General features: G+C 47.8%; 1 protein-coding gene across 1 annotated transcript in view; it reads right to left on the reverse strand.

Annotated features, from left to right (window-relative positions):
- si:dkey-100n23.5 overlaps window positions 1-21,545 on the reverse strand; it is a 175,613-nt gene that overhangs the window by 100,355 nt on the left and 53,713 nt on the right. The window contains exon 7 of the mRNA XM_061234735.1: window positions 1,536-1,625. Coding sequence (XP_061090719.1) covers window positions 1,536-1,625 — 90 coding nt within the window. The remainder of the gene's footprint in view (window positions 1-1,535; window positions 1,626-21,545) is intronic.

The following is a 21,545-nucleotide window of genomic DNA, read 5'->3' on the forward strand; positions in this document are numbered from 1 at the left end:
GGTGGATACTTTCTGTCTGCACTTCAGGATGGTTATCCAGGAAGTAGTATCCCCCAATCTCTGACAGCATTGATCGATTTCTTTTTACCAATGTACTCTGTGATTGGTGGAGCTCTGTTTCCTGTCAGTAATGTGACACTGAAACCATTCTTATCCGTTTTATTCTCCCTGATACCAGCCTCCTAGATAAGGAAGTTAAAATGGCAAAATGGTCTGATTATCTGGCAAATACACAAACACAAACACAAACTATCTGTTGCAATGTCTCCCTATTACCCACCACATTACCCACAGCACAGCCTTTCTTTTTAGTATCATATTCTATACAATGATTTGATTTTGTACAGATTTTTTGTACTTTTATATTCTACTGTGAAACATTTGAACAGCTTGTTTCTTCAAAAATCAAGTTAAAATTGTAATAATAGTAACAACAGCAAAAACAACAATAATACAGAAATATATACAGAACTGTGCCTTTAAGACTGCAAAAATATAAGTAAATTGGCTGGCAAACATATTGGAGAATTTGCCACAGTTATTCTGCATACTTTGGGATTACTTGAAGACTTGAAAGAAAATGAGACAGCCAGACAGCCACAATCAAGTATTTATCAGAAAAGTGGTCTATTGCTGAATATGTCACTTTATTTAATGAAATACCAAATAATTCTCTAACATTTCAAAATTCTCTAACATTCCCATCAATGCTGGGAAATTCTACTGACACACTAACGCATAATAAATAAATGTCTACGACCAAATTTATATTAAAATAATCTTGGATGCCTAAGACCTACTACTGTATATAATAATAATAATAATAAAAATAATAGCACCTTCATGGGCAGCTGAGCCAGACTGCAGAGGGTGGGGTCACAGCACAAGGCTGTTTTGAGAGGGAGTTTTTTTTTCTTCTTTTTTTATTAGTGGGAGGTGAGGTGTTGCGTACAGCACTGTTATTTATCGGCTGCGTGACGGGCCCTTTCCAGCAGAGGAGGGGAAGATAAACAGGATTAATGGCCCTGTTTCCGCACTCCACACCTGCCCGTGGGAGGTGGGGGACAGCAGGTGTCCAGCAGGGCGGTGCCACAGCTGGAGCTTCCTGTTTGGGGGTACGGGGGGAAACGCCTCCCCCGTGCCAAACTCAAAACGAGTCGGGGACCTATTTCTGGATCTTTCCACGGGCCTTTTCTCTCGCCTCTCTCATTTCAAATATTCAATTCAAATATGCCTCAATTCAATTAAAATATGCGTCATTAGCATGATCTCACACATGTAGTACAAGCACAAAACGGATATTAATATATGTTTTAAACTTTAAATACTTTACTCCTTTTAATTCTCCATCACGCTGTCCCTCTTCCTATCATTTTTCTCTCTCTGGTCAACTGAATTGCGCGTTATTAGCAGGTTGTACCAACGCGGTGTTTTCCCAAGAAGCTGGACATGAGAATACAGAGTTGCTCAAAGCGAACTCCGCTTGTGAAAGAAGGTCAGTATTCCCGGACCCCGCCCTAGTGCGTGATACTCACCACCAGGCTCCGGCAAGGCCATAGAACCCTCCAAAAAGGGGGAGGCATGACATCAGGAGAGGCACCCCCCATGCCAGGCCATGGTACAGTCTGGAAGAGAGAGAAAACAATGAGCAGTGTGAGAGGGGTTTATGAGATCCTCGGGGGGGGGGGAGAGAGGGGGAAGGAGGGAGGGAGGGAGGGAGGGAGAGAGGGGGAGGGGGGGAGGGAGAGAGAGAGGGGGGGAGGGGGGGAGGGAGGGAGAGAGGGGGAGGGAGGGAGGGAGGGAGGGAGAGAGAGAGAGAAAGAGGGAGGAGGTCAGGCCGGTGCAGCTGTGGAGGTTTTCAATAAACCGTTAATGAGACGGGCTGTCATTTGCCTACGTGCAGCCGCAGCACATCTGCCTCTCCCAGAGTGCCGTGGGGCAGACACAGTGACCGAACGGCATTCTCTGCACCCCCATCACAACAGGGGATTTTACACACCCCCCTAACATTCTGCACCTTAATATCACACACTGGGGATTCTACACACCTCCTCTAAAACACCGCACCTCAATATCACACACTGGGGATTCTACACACCCCCTCAAAAACACCGCACCTCAATATCACACACTGGGGATTCTACACACCCCTCTCTAATACACTGCACCTCAATATCACACACTGGGGATTCTACACACCCCCTCTAAAACACCGCACCTCAATATCACACACTGGGGATTCTACACACCCGCTCTAAAATACCGCACCTCAATATCACACACTGGGGATTCTACACACCCCCTCTAAAACACCACACCTCAATATCACACACTGGGGATTCTACACACCCCTCTCTAATACACTGCACCTCAATATCACACACTGGGGATTCTATACACCCCCTCTAAAACACCGCACCTCAATATCACACACTGGGGATTCTACACACCCCCTCTAAAACACCGCACCTCAATATCACACACTGGGGATTCTACACACCCCCTCTAAAACACTGCACCTCAATATCACACACTGGGGATTCGACACACCCCTCTAACACACTGCACCTCAATATTATACACTAGGGATTCTACACACCCCTCTAACACACTAAATACCCTCTGTCTGCACCACATCACACACAGTTAAGAGTCTACGCACCCCTTCTCACACTGAATGAAGACCGTAAAGTTGAAAGGTGCTTTTACAATGTAGGACAGTAAAACTCTGGGTGATTTGAGGGGAGAGGTTGAGGTGGGGCTGAAGTTAAACAGTGTGCGAGCGCACATGTGAGCATATGCGTGTGAGGGCTGTCGATTTCCAGGTCAGCAAAAAAACTATGAGATGGGAGGTGAAAAATAAGTCACTGGTAAGAGACCATGGTCACCCGTGGCTGTTTTGACACAGGTGTCTGACTGGGTTGTTTCTGTGAATCATGTAGGGCTCTGAGTTTGCACACGGGTTCTCAGATAGCTCACATAGTTTTGTGATATCCAAGCTCCAACGAGCAAATTCTGCAAACAACCACATATCCTTCTGTCTCATCTTCCCGTGAGCTACGTGGAACCCCAGCACTCTGCCGCGCTACGTCTTGGATATTCTGGAGGGATAATGTCCTCCTTGACGGCTGGTTCAGAGTTTTTGGCAGTGACATTGCAGCCTTTGTGCTGATTGGCTCGTTTGTAGACAAATGGCTATGAAAGAGGAAAATAATTTTTGCGGAAATGAGACTGAGAGAAATGAGAGGGATGTGTGCAGATTAAAGACTTTACTAAATTAGGCTGCCGTTTGTTTACACTTTCAAAGAAATACTAAGTTTTCACTTTGAGTGAAAACATTTTTGACCTTCGAATCCTGTTCAAATTTATTGTGACAATTCTGCTTGGTGTGCGTATGGTAAATGGTGAATTTATCCAAAGCGCTTTACAATTGATGCCACACACACCAGCAGGGACTGGCTGCTATGCAAGGTCGTCGGGAGGAATTGGGGATTAGGCGTTTTGCTCAGGGACACTTTGACACACACCCAGGGCAGGGGATCAAACCGGCAACCCTCAACGTGTGTGAGTGTGTGTATGTGCATGCGTGTGTGTGTGTACTTGCGTGGGTACATTTCAGATCAAAGACAGACACTGCTCATCAGTTCCAGATTTAGACTAAATCTCAGACTTACGGTTAATGGCAAAATGTGCTTCCCCCACAAAAACGCAAGGTGCATTCTGGGTGTCGGCGTGCCGCTAAGTAAGTAATGGCGGTGATTAGAGACTGAGAGCCCTTGTGGGATATGAGGTCGCCGTGCTATCTGTCCGCCGCCTCGCACCCTGTCATTACAGCCCCCTACAAAGGTAACGCCGCGGGAGGAAGAGGAGAGGGGAGGAAAGAGGGAGAAAATGAGAGTGGAAAGGATGAGTTTCAGCATGCAGCCAGGGTTTTCCTGCCGCTCCGCCGAAGGCGTTCGAGCGTGAGCCGGAACATCCCGGGAGAAATCATTTCCAGCCAACGGCGCGCCTCCCTTTCTGCCCGACAATTCTGCTTCCAAAGAGGAGCCCCGCGGAGCGCGAGAGAGCTCTCTCCCTCTCACACGCCATTAGACACAGGTAGCACACACCCCTGCCTCCCGTACCATACACACAGACACAACACACACAAAACACACATGCACATACACAACGCACACACAGACACACACGCACATACACAAAGCACACAAAACACACACGCACATACACAACGCACACACAGACACACATATACTCACTATATGCATAGACAGACACGCACGTGCACACACACTCATGCAAGTTTACACACACACACACACACACAAAGACGTGGTTCAATTTAGGCACAGCTGTCAGTACAAGCTCAGCTGTCGTCATTTGGAGCACAAATTTAAAGAGGGGAACATCTCTGCTTTGGTAATTACTCGGGGGATGTAACTTCAGAATTTAAAGATAGCTATTTCCAATTTTGATTCTTCAAATAAAGATGCACTTGCTGAGCTCACAATCGTATTGTGCATTCAAACAACTACTAATGTTGTTCTTTAACCTACAAATCGATAGCAAACGCGAACGCAACACTGCGGAGGCACAAAAGGCAAGGGAAAGTCTGCACTCCTGTGTCAAGATGAAATGAGCTGCAATAGAGAAGGGGGTTTTGGGAGAGTTAGGATGGATGGAGCATTAAATGGGACGTTTTAGCTGCACTGTCTCTGCCTGCTCTTAGTCTCTCTCTCACACCCACACACACACACACACACACACAATATTCTGATCTCATTTTAATTGCCCGTAATATCTCTACCCAGGACAAAGACCTGACTATGAGGTCTGTGAAGGCTGCAATCCTGTTTTCACACACACACACACACACACACACACACACACACACACAGGTTCTGACAGTGAACTCTGATTGGTGCCTTCGCCAGGAAACACTGCCCATTAGCTGCTGAACGTGACTCAACTGACTGATATACAATGATGTCACTCATCAACACACACTCGTAATCTTGAGCTTGCGCTTATGTATGTTCATCCAAGGTATGCATGCAGGTCTGTTTAAGCATGTTCATGTATGCACGTACAGTGAGGTCTGTAAGTATTAGGACAGCTACACAATTGTTTCACTATTGTATATAGGTTGTCCTATTTGTATGTAGGTGTGCATATGTGCGTGTGTGGATGAGCGTGTGCGTATGTGTGTGATGGACACACATACACGCATCCCTGCCTGACACGTAACCTGGCGGACTCGGTGCATCTGTCAGCACTGAGTGATGGAGAGCTGTCAGCAGCCCGTGGCTCTGGGGGGGGGCAGGAAGGGGGGCGTTGGCGGACGGGCTGTCGATCCGCTGCGCTCCGTTTACACACGACTCCCCCCCGCCCGATGGGACGTGACCGGGCCCCGCAGCCACGCTGAGGGAGGGCGCCCTGCTAACGATCCCTCCCCCTCATGGACCGATAGAGAAAGATGGACGGAGGGCCAGAGCAAGAGAGAGCATGAGACACTCTGGAGGGATGGAGAAGGGGGTACACAAGAGAAAGCGAGGGAAAATGTAGGGGGTCAAAAAGGAACAAAATACAGTCACACCATACAGAGGAGAGGGTCATTCATGCAAGGCTGGTCATGAGTTGTGACTCTCTGATCCAGCCTGCCCTGTGACAGGTCAGTGCTCAGTGGGTATTAGGCCCTGTGACAGGTCAGTGCTCAGTGGGTATTAGGCCCTGTGACAGGTCAGTGCTCAGTGGGTATTAGGCCCTGTGACAGGTCAGTGGTCAGTGGGTATTAGGCCCTATGACAGGTCAGTGCTCAGTGGGTATTAGGCCCTGTGACAGGTCAGTGCTCAGTGGGTATTAGGCCCTGTGACAGGTCAGTGCTCAGTGGGTATTAGGCCCTGTGACAGGTCAGTGCTCAGTGGGTTTTAGGCCCTGTGACAGGTCAGTGCTCAGTGGGTATTAGGCCCTGTGACAGGTCAGTGCTCAGTGGGTATTAGGCCCTGTGACAGGTCAGTGCTCAGTGGGTATTAGGCCCTGTGACAGGTCAGTGCTCAGTGGGTATCAGGCCTGGGAGACAGGCAATCGAGCATCGGCGATGCGATAACGTACACGGCCACTTTCATTCCAGACAAGCGATTATATGTCCTTGAGTTGTGAGGGAAATAATTGATGTGAATCCAATTAATCTTTGTAGCATCCTAGCTGGCGATTGTGTCTCATCAGTGAAGGCATTTCTTTTCAGAGACGTGCTGCGTCATAGTCTACTCACACCTGACTCAACTCCGGTCCCTGAGTGCTAGTTCTGCTGTTCGACCAGGTAACTAACCAAAAACAGATCCAAGATAAGAAAATAGACGATCTGCGTAATTAGAGGATTGAATCAGCGTATTGTTGTGCCAGATGTTTAATATATGTCGCTTCGCTCCTCCTAAATAATGAGCTGCTAATTGAAAGTGAAAGTAGACTATTTCTGCCTATGTCTGAGCTTCAGTGAACAGCCGAACCATAAACTAAAAGTGTATTTATCCGATTTCACCTGCTCGTGAATATCTGGTGCATGAGATGACCCGTTCTATGTAGAATAAAATGGCTCAGTTTAAACCTAATTATTTTCATTGACATTTATTTTAATCTTCAACTCACTTGAGTGTACATGAATGAAAAATATATTCATGAAGATTAATATTCATTTTTATGCATCAACAGTATATTTGATCTAAAAGATCCCCTAGTGCACCTTTGTATTGTATGAAAGGATGTAGACGAGGTATGGTTGCAGCAGCACGGGGTGGTGGTGGTAGTGGAGGGGAGGGGGGGTAATAGCCTATCGGAATATTTTCAAGTGGCAACATCGTGATATCATTTTCGCCCAGGCCTAATGTATACAGCATGTTTGAGGAGAGTAAATGTCAATTTTGCAGTCCCAGTTCAGGAAGGAAATGGGTCTCTAGCATTGAGACAAGGGAAAGTACATACTCCAAGCTACCAAGCGAGCCAGTGACCGAAAGGCAACTCCCTGCAGAGGGGAGGGGGGTGAAGCAGAGCAGGGCAGGGCAGGGCAGGGCAGGGCAGGGCGGGGCGGGGCGGGGCAGGGCAGGGCGGGGCGGGGGCAGCTGCGGCACACGTCTCATTGGCCCTCCTGCTGTTGGCCCACAGCTGTCTGGTGTCACACGCGCACCTCACACCGACATGTGCATCGATTTACCATCAGCTGATTACAGGGCAGATTCCCACCTTATTGACCTTCTGTCCGTCAGCGCAATGCGCTTTAGCAGCCCAGTGAACGCGACGGCTCGCACAGCGGGGTTCCAAACGGGCCAAACCAGAAACCTCAAAGGGAAAGCCACCTCTTCGTCGCCCACCAAAATCCATTTCGTCTTCGTTAACATTCCTGGCACAAAACTCAGGAACCAGATTGCTGTCACCTGGACTTGAAGTTTTGTTGCAAATTCAAGAGATTGCAAAGATTTATTACCATACTCATAAATACATAAATACTATCTTTTTCCCGAAAAAATGTAATTTGTCTATTTTAAAAAATCTCACAACAAAGCAAAATACAGCTATACATATTCACAATGCTCAGTCGGGTTAAAGGGCGATTGGCGATAAGCAGCTGTCAACCAATCGTGTAGAAGGAGGTTGTGTCCTATATGCAGCTGCTGTAACCATAAATATGCATGTAAACGCGGTGTCTCCAAGCGTGTGTCTCCTGAGGTAATTACACACGGATCCTAAGTGCAATAGCGCAAATGCCTCTGGCGTGTATTTTCATTTACCTCGGATACAGGCGGGGGCAATGTGTAGAAAGCAGCTGACATTGTGAGCACAGGGCCGCTGCGAATCGGATGCACGGGCACCAAGGACCGAAACAGGAGAGAGAGAGGGAGGGAGGCAGAGAAAGGGAGAGAAGGAAGGAGATCGAGGGAGGGAGAGAAACGGAGGAGGGGAGAGAAAGGGAGGGAGCGTCACTGAAGAGCTCAGCCTTCAACCCACCCAGTCGCGTCTCCCTGCCCGGCCTTGTAAATACAGAAATTAGCAGCTGCCAGAGCTGCCAGCCGCCCAGGGCTGTGCGAGAGCTGAAGGCTGTCAGGAAATCGATGCGGCCCACGCGCTGTGGCGGAGATGACGAGGTCCGGAGCGGAACGGCGGCTTAATGAGGCGCAGCCGAACGGAGGCCTGCCTCTGTCTCTCCCTCTCTCTGTCTCTCTCTGTCCCTCTCTCTCTCTCTCTCTCTCTCTCTCTATCTATCTCTCTGCCTCTGTCTCTCTCTCTCTCCATCTCTCTGCCTCTGTCTCTCTCTCTCTCTGTCCCCCTCTCTCTCTCTCCATCTCTCTGCCTCTGTCTCTCCCTCTCTCTGTCCCCATCTCTCTGCCTCTGCCTCTCCCTCTCTCTGTCTCTCTCTGGCTCACGTCTCTCTCCATCTCTGTCTCTCCCTCTCTCTGTCCCTTGCTCACGTCTCTCTCCATCTCTGTCTTTCCCTCTCTGTCCCTTGCTCACTGTCTCTCTCCGTCTCTCTGCCTCTCCCCCTCTCTCCCTCTCACTGTCCCTCTCTATCACTCACCGTCTCTCTCTCTCCGCCTCTGCCTCTCCCCCCTTTCTCTCTCTCTCTGCCCCTCTCTCTCAGCTTCTCACCCTCTGTCTCTCTCTCCATCTCACTGCCTCCGTCTCTCGCGATCTCTGGCTCTCTCTCATGCACAGTGGAGCGGGAGAGGCAGCTAACCGCACTGCCTGTGGGCGTCAGTGGCCTACAGGACAGATGCCACGGACAGCACTGCCAATGAGCCTCATACCTGGGGACTGTCTGGCGTAATAATACAGTCGCCAAATAAATCCACACAATCCGTATGAAGGAAATGTGCATTTAAATGAGCCGTTTGTAGTGATGGGCAGTTCGCAAACTAACAAATCTTTTCAAACAAATCTTTCAGAGACTTCTCCATGAAACACTCGCTCGTTTGGCTCTCTCCCAAAGCGGTGAGATCTCCCTGCTCCCCCTTCACCTACTTAGCCAAAGACAGTGATTTTAGTGACTTTAGTGACACAGTGTCCAATAGCTACTTATCAGGCCAGCATTTGTGTGAAGGCCGATAGGATATTTCTATTAACCAGCTGTACCGACTGATTTCGGGCCAGATCCGACCAGGAGCTGCTTACTGTCTGGGTGCAATCCAAAAAATTAAAATACTGTGTTAGTTTTATTTCCCTCGGATTAATAGGCAAGGCTACAACAGGGCAACAAGTGGCATCAATGAACACTGTCTAAAAGAGGGCTAATGATTATGGTTATTTAACCAATTACACTTTGGTTGCGGTTTACTAAATTAATGTTAAAGGGGGAAATGTTAAATCAATTCCTTAACTAAACTGGGTGATATTCTGAGGGAGCCACACGCGGGTGGCTTATTTATGCTGTGAAGCAATACAGTTCAATACTACGAACAAACAATGAACTGGGTAACATATGAGACTTATGCCCATACTTTACAGAAGTAATCTTCTGAACGAATGGTACCAAAAGATCTGGCTCACCTAAATGAACGCACGTTCCCATCACTAGCCGTTTGGGCCTCTGTGAGGTTCTGATACCACAATGATACACTCGTTTGCTTCAGCACGGCCCACCTTTAAGCTGGAACAAATCCAAGCGCTCGGCAAAGAGGGCATTCAGCTAGCCAGCCAATCATAACAGAGGTACATTGTTATCAATGAGGCTTAAAGACAGCCTAAAACAGCTAGTTCTTGGTAAAACTCATGAGAGGCGCTGGAGAAAGGACATGCAAAACTGGATTGTTCTTGGTACTTAACTTAACGTATGGATATATGAGGACCTAAATTCGGGGCCTTCAACATTCCCAAGAATGAAAGCCACCAAGTCACCTCCCCAGACAGATACAGATACATCCACAGCCGTGTACACTCTGCAGTTTCAGCGTTAGTGCCACGGCAGCAGGCCCACGGAGAGGAAATAACGGGGCCGTCTGCAGCGCGTGTCCGGCGCCCCGCGTGACCGGCCGCAGCGTATCGGCCGGCCCAGATCTCCGCCGGCGCGGGACACCGCCTCTTATCTTGTCATCTCCCCGGAGTGCGGCGGGAGCCGAGGGCCCGGGCCTGATTTCAGTTAGCGCCCCGCGGGTCGGGGAAAGCGGCGCGGGAGATGGCAATCTGAGCGGACAGCGGAACCCGCGATACCGCCGCTGCCGCCCGTAACTCTTTTCCGCTCCCGTTCACGCTCCGCTCGGCCGCCTCTCCCGTTAGCGTGCCGAGCAGCTTCAGCTCCGCAATCCCTGCCGGTGACACCGTCACCGTTGGTATGGCAACACTTTATTTTTAATTTGGTTTTCCCCCCGTAATTGCCGCTGATGCCAGGCTTATCAACTTGGCTGAGCAGGCTTATCAGAGGTAAATTGAAATAATGAAAGCAAATACTACGTTTGTGCGTGTACATGCATGTGTGAGTGATCTTAGCTGCATGTATGTGGTTGTGTTGTCTGTGCACGTTAGTCTCAAGAGTGCAAGTATGTGCATGCATTCACGTGTGTGGGCTGCATGCGTGTGCTCACGTGTGTGTATTAGTTTCCCTGAGCGTTCATGTGCTTGGGTTGCCGGTGTGTATGAATATTTCTCCTCCAGTGAAGTGGGGCAAGGATTAGTTAAATGCCCTGTGACTCTCAAAGGGATCGATCTGGTGTCATCCCCACAGCTCAGCCTCCGGGAAACGGCTACAGCTCACCACATCTTACGCCTGATTTATACTTCGTTACATGCGCATTTCCACAAGTGTCATGCAAAAAAATGAATGATGATTTGCATTTATACTTCGGCAAAGGTCTGTGATAAGGATTTGGTTGTCTCTACGGTAACAAGATGCCATATAGCTGCCATATGAGCAGCAGCAGTCACAGGGGAGCAGCCCGTCTGAGCAGCAGCAGTCACAGGGGAGCAGCCCGTATGAGCAGCAGCAGTCACAGGGGAGCAGCCCGTATGAGCAGCAGCAGTCACAGGGGAACAGCCTGTATGAGCAGCAGCAGTCACATAGGAGCACCCCTTATGAGCAGCAGCAGTCATAGGGGAGCAGCCCGTATGAGCAGCAGCAGTTACAGGGGAGCAGCCTGTATGAGCAGCAGCGGTCACAGGGGAGCAGCAGCAGTCACAGAAGAGCAGCCCTTATGAGCAGCATCAGTTACAGGGGAGCAGCCCGTATGAGCAGCAGCAGTCACAGGGGAGCAGCAGCAGTCACAGAAGAGCAGCCCTTATGAGCAGCAGCAGTCACAGGGGAGCAGCCCATATGAGCAGCAGCAGTCACAGGGGAGCAGCCCGTATGAGCAGCAGCAGTCACAGGGGAGCAGCAGCAGTCACAGAAGAGCAGCCCTTATGAGCAGCAGCAGTCACATGGGAGCAGCCCTTATGAGCAGCAGCAGTCACAGGGGAGCAGCCTGTATGAGCAGCAGCAGTCACAGGGGAGCAGCCTGTATGAGCAGCAGCAGTCACAGGGGAGCAGCCCATATGAGCAGCAGCAGTCACAGGGGAGCAGCAGCAGTCACAGAAGAGCAGCCCTTATGAGCAGCAGCAGTCACAGGGGAGCAGCCCGTATGAGCAGCAGCAGTCACAGGGGAGCAGCCCATATGAGCAGCAGCAGTCACAGGGGAGCAGCCCGTATGAGCAGCAGCAGTCACAGGGGAGCAGCAGCAGTCACAGAAGAGCAGCCCTTATGAGCAGCAGCAGTCACAGGGGAGCAGCAGCAGTCACAGAAGAGCAGCCCTTATGAGCAGCAGCAGTCACATGGGAGCAGCCCTCATGAGCAGCAGCAGTCACAGGGGAGCAGCCTGTATGAGCAGCAGCGGTCACAGGGGAGCAGCCCTTATGAGCAGCAGCAGTCACAGGGGAGCAGCCTGTATGAGCAGCAGCAGTCACAGGGGAGCAGCCCGTATGAGCAGCAGCAGTCACAGGGGAGCAGACGGTCTGAGGGGCAGGCAGCCTGACTCATGCCCGTACATGAGAAGCACACACCCTCACAGAGAGCTACAGAGACTATGCTGTGGGGAAACTAGAGGTTCTGTTATCCCGCAGAAATGCTTTAAACTACAACCCCAACACTTTGTTTCACCAAATTGATTGCTACAGGCATTCACTCACTGACAAGAACCCCTTGATAAAAATAAAATGTTAAAAAAACAGCCAGAAATTAAGATGGTGTACAATTTAAACATATCCGTAAATCACCAAGTAAGCGAGAGCATGGTTTCAAACCGAAAACTATGTGGTTACACCAAAATATGTATTTATTTTTCTTTATTAGACTTTAAGATGCATAGAAGAGAGTCACTGCAGGGAGAACACTTCAGCACTTTTCTCGGGCAGTTTGGTAGACGGCTGGAGGAGGGCCTTTAGGAGTGCTTGACTGCGTCCGAAACGGCTCCCTATTTACTATATTGGCCGTCAGACATCTTGTTCTAGTGTCCGAATTAAAAAATCAAATTTAACTCACATTTTAGGCCACTTTAAATATCCCACAATGCACCGTCGAAACTAGTGAACAACAGCTTTTTTCGTAACTTTATAATACGCGAACCTTTTTTTATTCTCATTTTAAGCTGCGAGAGAGGAAGGCGCAATCCAGGAGCAGTTCGAATGAAATAACAGCGCTTCTGGGTTTTGCCACATTGATGACAAATTCATTTCCCTTGAGCATTGGCTTAATAAAGTACAACTAGTGTTTATAACCCAACATGTTCATTATTCAATAATCCAAAACCCTGTTTGTCCAGTAAAGCCAGGCGTACACTAGCCTACGTAATGCTTTAGGAAAAAAATATTTTCAAAATCGCGTCCAAGGGACAGCTCACATCAAACGACTGTCTCACGGTTGTTTTTTTTAATCGCTGCTATTCAGCGCACACTAATTACACGATTTAGTAAAGAACAGGAATCACAGTGGGGTCGCACATTACACGATTTTCAGGACTTTTCTAAGGTTGCCAAGGCTACGCAAGTGTGGCTGGAGCTGGCAATATGATGAATGGCAAAATGATTACCAATTTATTTTGATAGCATAGCATTCTTGTTCTTTGCATCAAACGTGTCCAGTATTTTCCCATATGCCTACCACATGTATGAAGACATGACAATGTGTAATTCCAGCATAGGCCTACTGGCCACTGTATATGCTTATGTTACACAAGTGTATGATCAGAGTGAGGGAGAGAGAGAGAGAGAAAGCAAACTCGATATATTCCTCCTATAGAGCGTCAATACAGCAGGAGAGGTGAGGTTCCAGGCAGTGAAGCACATAAAAGAAAGTCTTCTGAGCGCAAAAGAGTTTTCTGCCCATTGTTAAATCAGCTTGGGTTTTTACATTGAAGGACAACCAAAGAAAAAGCTAATCGGTCAATTTTTTCAGCAATAAATGCCAGCAGGCTGTGAGTAGCAGTTTCTGAAACCATGGTAGTTTTGGGAAAATATTAAATTTTACGATAAAAAGCATATGAAGCCCTGTCTCCAATCGCTTGTCTTGTATGAGGTCTGTAAGTAGGCCTAGCCTATATAATAAAACATGTTGACGAATATATTCTTTCAGTGATATCTAACTATCTAACTGCTGCAGTTCAGCTGACAACCTAAGTAATAAAGCAGTTATGCTAGTTTGCAAGCCTGGCGAAGTACAAAGCTAAGCTTAGGTAATTGATACTCATGTATTAAAGACATGCAATGTAGACCCACTGTGTTCCGAACAGAACACGGGGAAGCGGCCGCTTCCAACAGGATTTCCTGAGGAATGTGGTTTATGATTATGGTTATGATTATTTTTATCTGGTTAATCTTGAATGAATTAAAAACTGATACCGTCTATATAAAACGATGTGGGTGAGTGAACAATTTTACAAGGAACACTTTTGGCTGAGCCGTATGAGCCTGCCCGGTTCGTAGTCTCTCGTGAGCAACAGCTTCCCCACCACACTGTCACAGGGGAGCACCATGACCATGGACACTGTTTGCAGAAATGGATCGCGTATTTGACTCCTACCAAGTCTTTTATGAAAACGGAAGGAAGTTTCTGTGCGTCTAGGTGGAGAGTGTATCAAAAACTTGATACACGCGTCACCTAAGTATTGAAGTAGTTTCCTTCATGAAAATAAGAATAATACAATTGTGACAGATTGAGACCAGGTTTTTATTAGTCTAAAGCATAGTGCAATCGCTTCCAGCTCAAAATAGCTGGACGAGAAAATGACAAATGCGTCGGTCACTATCAAAGACACCTGCGTTTGGGTTATTTAAGATAGATAGAGGCCCACCCACAACCTTGACCGTCCCATCCAAAGTGGCGCTACTGGCTAAAACTATCCATCAAACGGGTCAAAGGTGCCTACGAATGCAATTAAATATTTCACTCTTCACGTCGTAAGCCTATTTCATTGCATTGGCTATATAGGTAGCTGTGTGACAGAGAATAGCTAGATGCTGTTCGCCAGCTAATAAAAATACATTTGTGTAGGTACCACGTACAAAAGCAAAATGCTCACAGATGGAACTTTCTATAAGAACGGTCTGTGCATAAATTGAAAATATTTAAAAGTGGCAGTTGATCGATAATGTAGGTGTGTCTTGTTTTTTTTTTTTTTAAAGGGTGAAATCGTGTTTGTTCATTATATTGTTAACTAGGTAGCTAGCAAACCTCGGCGTTTTTACATTGTATTCTTTATTCTTCCAGGCCTTAGACAAGCGATAGGAGACATGGTCCCATATACTCTATTGTAAAAAAGGTAGGCTATTGCCATTTTTTCAAAACATCTCGACAAAAACAATCGTCGTTTGTTCATATACTATCATATACTACTAGACATAGGATGTATCGCTGAACAAAGTTGACCGATCAGGTTTTCTTTGGTTTTTAAATTAGCTTGGGTTTTGACACTGAAGTCAATGGGCAAAAAACTCTTTCGCTCAGCATTCAAACTTCCGGGTGCCGAGGGCGTGCTTTATTGTGTAGTTCAATGTCTCCCGTCTAGATATACAGCCATACATGTCCATTGTAGAAAAAATAAGAAAAGGACTGAGGGAGGGAACGTGTCATATACAGAAATGTATTCATGATGAATAAAAGGCACGGTACGCAGTGGTTAGTTTTTGTTAGTATACTATCATATACTACTAGACATAAATTAGCTTGGGTTTTGACACTGAAGTCAATGGCATTGAAATCAATGTTTTAAAAACCGACTATATACGTTATGGTCTTGTCTTGTCGATATATGCAGCTAATTTACTGTTTATTTACTAAACTATTTAGCGCATTATATGGACATTCGCTAGTTAGGCATTAGTAATTGGTGACTAGTGAGCCATATCAGACACAGCTCTTGTGTTTGTCTGTATTTCAGTGATTTAGTGACTGCAGCGTTCTAATAAACCAATTAAAACAGAGGACAGAAGGGACAGAGGAGAGGGGGGGTGTTGCATGTCTCTGATGAGTCACACATGCCATCAGCCCTTTTTCTGCTACGACACCTGCCACACACACTTCTAGCATGCACTTCACCCGCAGACTGCAGAGAAAGTGAGACAGAGAGATATTGAACACAGGAGAGACAGAGAGAAAGAAACAGGGAAAGAGAGAGGTGTCGATAGCTGCACTCTTAAAAACATTTAATTTCTGGTTTTCTGTTAAACCCCACAGTAACCCCCCCACCAACGACCTCACTGTCACCACAACAGCCCCCACCATCAACCTCACAGTCACCACAGCGACGCCCAACAAAAATCTTACTGTCACCACAGCGACCCCCAACAACAACCTCACTGTCACCACAGCCACCCCCACCAACAACCTCACTGTCACCACAGCGACCCCCACCAACAACCTCACTGTCACCACAGCGACCCCCACCAACAACCTCACTGTCACCACAGCGACCCCCACCAACAACTTCAGTCACCACAGAGACCCCCAACAAAAATCTCACTGTCACCACAGTGACCCCCACCAATGACCTCACTGTCATCAGATAGATAGGGATAGATGAACAGCAATGAACATTTGCAACAAAACTTGCCAAAAAACCCCACCAGCTATACAAGACGTCTGCCTCAACAAGCAAACACACACACAAACACAACGTGTCTCCCACACAGACACATGCGCTAACACACACTCTGCAGCGTGGGGCCCTTTCATGGGGAAATTAATCTTGGACTGCATCATTTCCGGCTCTCTGCCATATAATTTGGGAGATTCTCATACCACTGCTTAAGGAGAGTGTGTGTGTGTGTGTGTGTGTGTATGTGTATCTGTGTGTGTGTGTGTGTGTATGTGTGTGTGTGTGTGTGTATCTGTGTATGTGTGTATGTGTGTGTGTGTATGTGTGTGTGTTTGTGTATCTGTGTATATGTGTGTGTGTTTGTGTGCGTCTGTGTATGTGTGTGTATGTTTGTGTATGTGTGTGTGTGTGTATCTGTGTATATGTGTGTGTATATGTGTGTGTATATGTGTGTGTGTGTATCTGTGTATATGTGTGTGTATCTGTGTATGTGTGTGTATTTGTGTGTATGTGTGTGTATCTGTGTATATGTGTGTGTGTGTGTATCTGTATGTATGTGTGTGTATCTGTGTATATGTGTGTGTGTGTGTGTGTGTTTGTGTGCGTCTACTCTGTATGTCGCCCCTTGCTTCTCTCCGTCTCTCAGCCTGTGTCCTTCCCTGTTCTCTGTCTACGTCCATCTCTCTCTCCCTGCTGTCGCTCATCCCCAAAGCCGTGCAGCTCTCCCTCGTCCAGCCGCCGGTCCAAACGAGCGTCATCACTCACCCCTCCCCCCCCCCACCCACCTGCGCCCACCCCCCCGGCTGCATCACCAACAGCTGGAATGAGCTCCGCTCCCAGCACCATTATAGCGCACAATGGCTGTGATTCATCATTAGCAACACCAGAGGATTCACACAAAACTCTGATGAGTCTCTTCTTCCTCTTCTTCTTCTTCTTCTTCCCCAAACTACCGTTACGGTCTGCACTTCCGCTACCATGCCCGAATCGCTGGTCCGTGACTGGTCTACAAGCGCTTCCTGATTAAGAGTCGCTGAGAGCAGGCGGGAAGATCGCGGATTAGGAGGAAGCGCAGCGCGATAAAGACTCCGAGCGGTAACAGAGAGAGAGAGAGAGAGAGAGAGAGAGAGAGAGAGAGAGAGAGAGCGTAGTAGTAGCGCAGCAAGGGCGCCCTCTAGCTTCCAAACAGGGAACCCCAGCCCGATTGTCCACTCTCGCAGCATTCAGCTGCGGGAAACTGAAGACAGACACACACACAGACACACACATACGACTGCACAAATGTGCACTCACACACGCACGCACACGACTGCACATGCACACATACACACGACATGACTGCACATGCATGTTGTGTTTTTAAAAATAAAATTCAACAAAAATATTGGCATCTTCAAGTCAATTTGTATTGTAGCCTCTCGGGTGCCACACATGCAGTAACATCTGGAGTAACATCGTTGATTGTCATCAATGGGCATTGGAAAAAAGAACTCTCAGAAGAAACAACACAAAAGTTTGCTGACCATCACAAATTAAGAGATGCAACTAAAGACAGCACATTGTACAGTTAGATCAAGAATAAAAAAATTCAACAACCAGTAAGAGTTGTGCGTCTTGCCCTGACAAACAGTGATTAAGGGGAGGCAAAATAAAACCATGATTTTTATTGAGATACACAAAACGTTTTGCATCTTGGGGACAAAAAGTCTCCAAATCTACCATCAGACATGGTGTCTCCATGCTAAAAGGCTTTTTGGAAGGGTTGCCTGAAAAAGGCATCTTTTGAGGGCACTTAACAAAATATAAGGTCCTGGAGTTGGGTATGCTTCATTTGAAACTGAATTTTATGGTCTGATGAGACAAAAAGTGAGCGGGCAAGTAGTGGGTTTGGAAAAATGTTGTAAAATATTTATATCAATGATAAAAGATCCTGGTTAATCTTTGCATGAGATTGTGTTTTCATCTGCTGGTCCTGGAGATGTTGTGAAGGTCAATGGAATCACAAACTCCAGCAAGCACCAATGTATTCTACAAAAAACCTTGTTCCCTCTGCCAAACCGCAAATGGATTTTGCAGCAAGACAGTAATAATCACAAGCACTCTAAAATCTACCAAGAAATGGTTAGCCGACCACAAAATGTATGTTTTGCTACGGCCATCTCAGTCTCCAACCCTGAACATGGTCGAAAATGTGTGCTTTGAGTTGAACAGAGCAGTCCAAAAGATCATGAATGAATCTGTAAGGAGAAATGGTCAACATTCTCCTGAATATGTTCACCAATCTCTTATAATACTATAGGAAACAATGATGGTGACTGTGTGTGCCTGATATACTGAAACAATATATCAGGATGATTTCATTTTATTTATTTATTTATTTATTCATTCATTGATTTATTTATTTAATTGGGGGGGGGGGGTAAATGTACAATTTGAGAAGCGTTACTTTGGGATTAATTCCAGGGAAACATTAAAGTTTCCATGCCTGGCGATTAGAAAATAGCTCAGTACTAGTACTATTTCTTATTTAATCCTTTTCATTTTTTAAAAAAGAGTGTGAATAACACTCACCCAGATATAATTTCACAAACCAGCTAACACGGAGACACACATGCCCGTCGACTACAAACTGGCAGATGCACAGACACACGCGTAATAGCAGCAGGCAGACGTGAATTCCGCCAGATAAATCACGCACGATGTCGATAGACCAGCGCCGTGTTCTGGGTTTGTTCCGCAGCTCTCGCTAACAACCAGAAACGAGAGACTTCAAACTGCACCTCGGAGAGGAGAGGAGACGAGGAGGTCGGCTGGCTTTGTGTGCGCAGACAAAAGCCAGCCGCCTGGAACAAAAGAGCCTCTGCTGGCGCGAGCAAATTGACCCTGACACACATTGTGCTCCGCAAACGGCAGTAGGCTACGAGACGAGACCAGACGAACGAAACGCCATCATCCGCTAGGCTAGAGTGCCGCGTTCATGCCCACCTCCAATTCCGTTCAGGCTCGCCCCCCCCTCCCCCAACCCAAAGCAATTAAGAGCCTCGGGAGGCCGCCCCTGTACAGCGCCGAGGATCAGGGCGGTTTTTACAACTCCCCAAACAGGCCGTCAATAAAGGCAGCGATGTTGAATTATACGGCCATTACATCGTTTGTTTTACTGTTAATCGATACTTGGCTACTTTGGGAGAGTCTACAGGCCGCAGAGAGAGGCCCTGCACCCAGTCCCCCTGAATATCTGGGGATTTCTATCTTGTCTTGTGGCACCAGTTTACTTCTGCAGGTGAGAGGCTGACAATGACCTAACAGCACCTGTGCGTTTTAGGTACTGTAGCCATCCAGAAAAAATTAGGAAGCTTCTTTGAAATGTATTTTCATTAAGGCTCTTCCCAAGTTCCCTTCCAAAGACATAGGCTACAGTACTTTCCCTTTGCGGTAAAAAAAAAAGATATATATATATATGTATCTGATGCCAAATGATTTTTAAAAATGTTTCCTGTTTGTTTTTTTTTGTTGTTTTTTTTACTATGAAATGATCGTTTGAATGTTTCCGTCAGTTTGAAACCACGCAGAGTAACGGGCGTCTGCTTAGAATCGCGTACCACCCATTGTTGCTTCTTTTCTCTCGACAGACCAAGCTGCGCAGTCATCTCAGAGCAGCACGCGTTCATGAGGCGGGGGAAACCCCTCCAGCCGTAAACCTTCCTTTGGTGCCTGGGGTCCTTCGTGGATTTCCACTGCCAGCCTCCCTGCAGCGCTCAAACCCACGCAGCCTACACTCACCGACACATTCACCTGCATGCACCACCTCGCATTCCCTGACCTGCCAAGCCTTTCATTTACAAAACCATTAGCAATTATTTATAAACCATTAGCCATGTTTTAAGCAGAGGGGGACAGGTAGCTGGGGATTGTGTTGACTATACAGCGCATCGGTACAGCGAGCGTGCACCATGGCAACAGCTGTAGACTGTCCTCACTTGACCAAAAAATGCAATTGCAGAATCCTTTCCTTCGAACTAGGCTATGTTTTTATTCAGCGCTGAAGAGTGATGCCTCCGCTACGCGGCCCCACCCCTCCCCGAGTGTCTGACAAACACGCCGGCAAGACGTGACGAGCGCAAGCGCCAAAAACGGCAGCAACACAGCGGCACGCCGAGCTGGGCTTCTGCTTCTGATCCCCCTGCTATCTGTTTTTAGCGCCGTTAGCGCCGGCGGTACAGCACAACGACACTCCGGGTTAACTTGGGGACTCTCTCTCTCACTCTCTCTCCCTCCCTCTCTCTTTCTGCCTCTCTTTCTGTCTGTCTGTCTGTCTGTCTCGCTCTCTCTCAAGCTGTCACGAGGCGCTGAGCTAAAGGGCCTTCAGCAGGCGGGCCGTCACGAGCTGCCGGCTCCCCGCGGGAGCGTCTGGGGCCAGCCTGGGACACGAGGCTCCCCCGCAGAGGGGCTGTGCACAACTCGCTGTCACTGAACTGACTTTCACCCGTCTGGGAGCAGCTGGTGTGTGCGTGTGTGTTTGTGTGTGCGTGTGTGTGCGTGCATGCGCCACAGGGCGTGTGCCTTTGCCCGCCCTCTCTTTCCATCGCTTCCCATCCCTGTCACCCTCTTTCTCGTCTTCCCTCTCTTTCCTTCTCAGTTTCCCCCTGTCTCTTTCCTTTCTGCGTTTTCTTTTGAAATACAACTGCTACGACCGACAAACAGCTAGAACAACATACAAAAAGCCAGCCTCTCTCCTTCCCTTTCTCTTTTATGTTCCCTCTCACACTTTCCCCGAACTGCCTCCTTCACTCTTCTTCTCTCCCCCAATCTCCTTCCCTCTCTTTCCCATTTGCCCTCCTTTTCTATCCCTTCCCTCTCTTGCTCTATTCCTCCTTCAGCCCTTCTCTCCCTCCCTGGCGTGTCTCTGGTGCATCCGAGCGTGTGAGCGAGAGGACTCCACAATTAGAGTGGAGCCGGAGTTCGGCGGCGGGCGCTTTAAGCGGAGATCATTCCGTTCGGTTAGCGGGCGACTGACGCGCAGACACGCGCGCTTTTAACCAGGCTTTCCACTCAACACCTTCTCAGCATCGCCGGCAAAGCCGTGCACCGCTCGACAAGCCTTTCAGCGCCTCACGTCTCCGCACCAGCGCCGCACGTCCCGAAATAGGACAGCCGCTTTGTTAAACGCCCGTCTTTAAACCAGGCCATCTGCCCGTCTCTAAATGAGATTTTTCAGAGGAGCGGATGCATGCGTGCAAACCAGTACAGAGCCATAGGGAAAATAAGGGGGGGGGTGGAATTTATCTCCTCAATTGGCATCGGAGAGACCCTCCTGGAATGAGCGTTGGTATAGGCGTGCTGTCTGCACGATCCTTCAGGAATGAGCATTACTAGCTGGTGTTGAATGACCCTCCTGCACTCTCAGAAATAAAGTGACAGTGGAGCTACATTTTAGTTAAAGGATCCCGAATGTACCCTGAAAGTACAGTAATGTTCTCTATGGGTAGAAATTAATACGTTTTCCAA

This window comes from Conger conger, chromosome 3, assembly GCF_963514075.1.
Source record: "Conger conger chromosome 3, fConCon1.1, whole genome shotgun sequence".
Classification (NCBI taxonomy): Eukaryota; Metazoa; Chordata; class Actinopteri; order Anguilliformes; family Congridae; genus Conger; species Conger conger.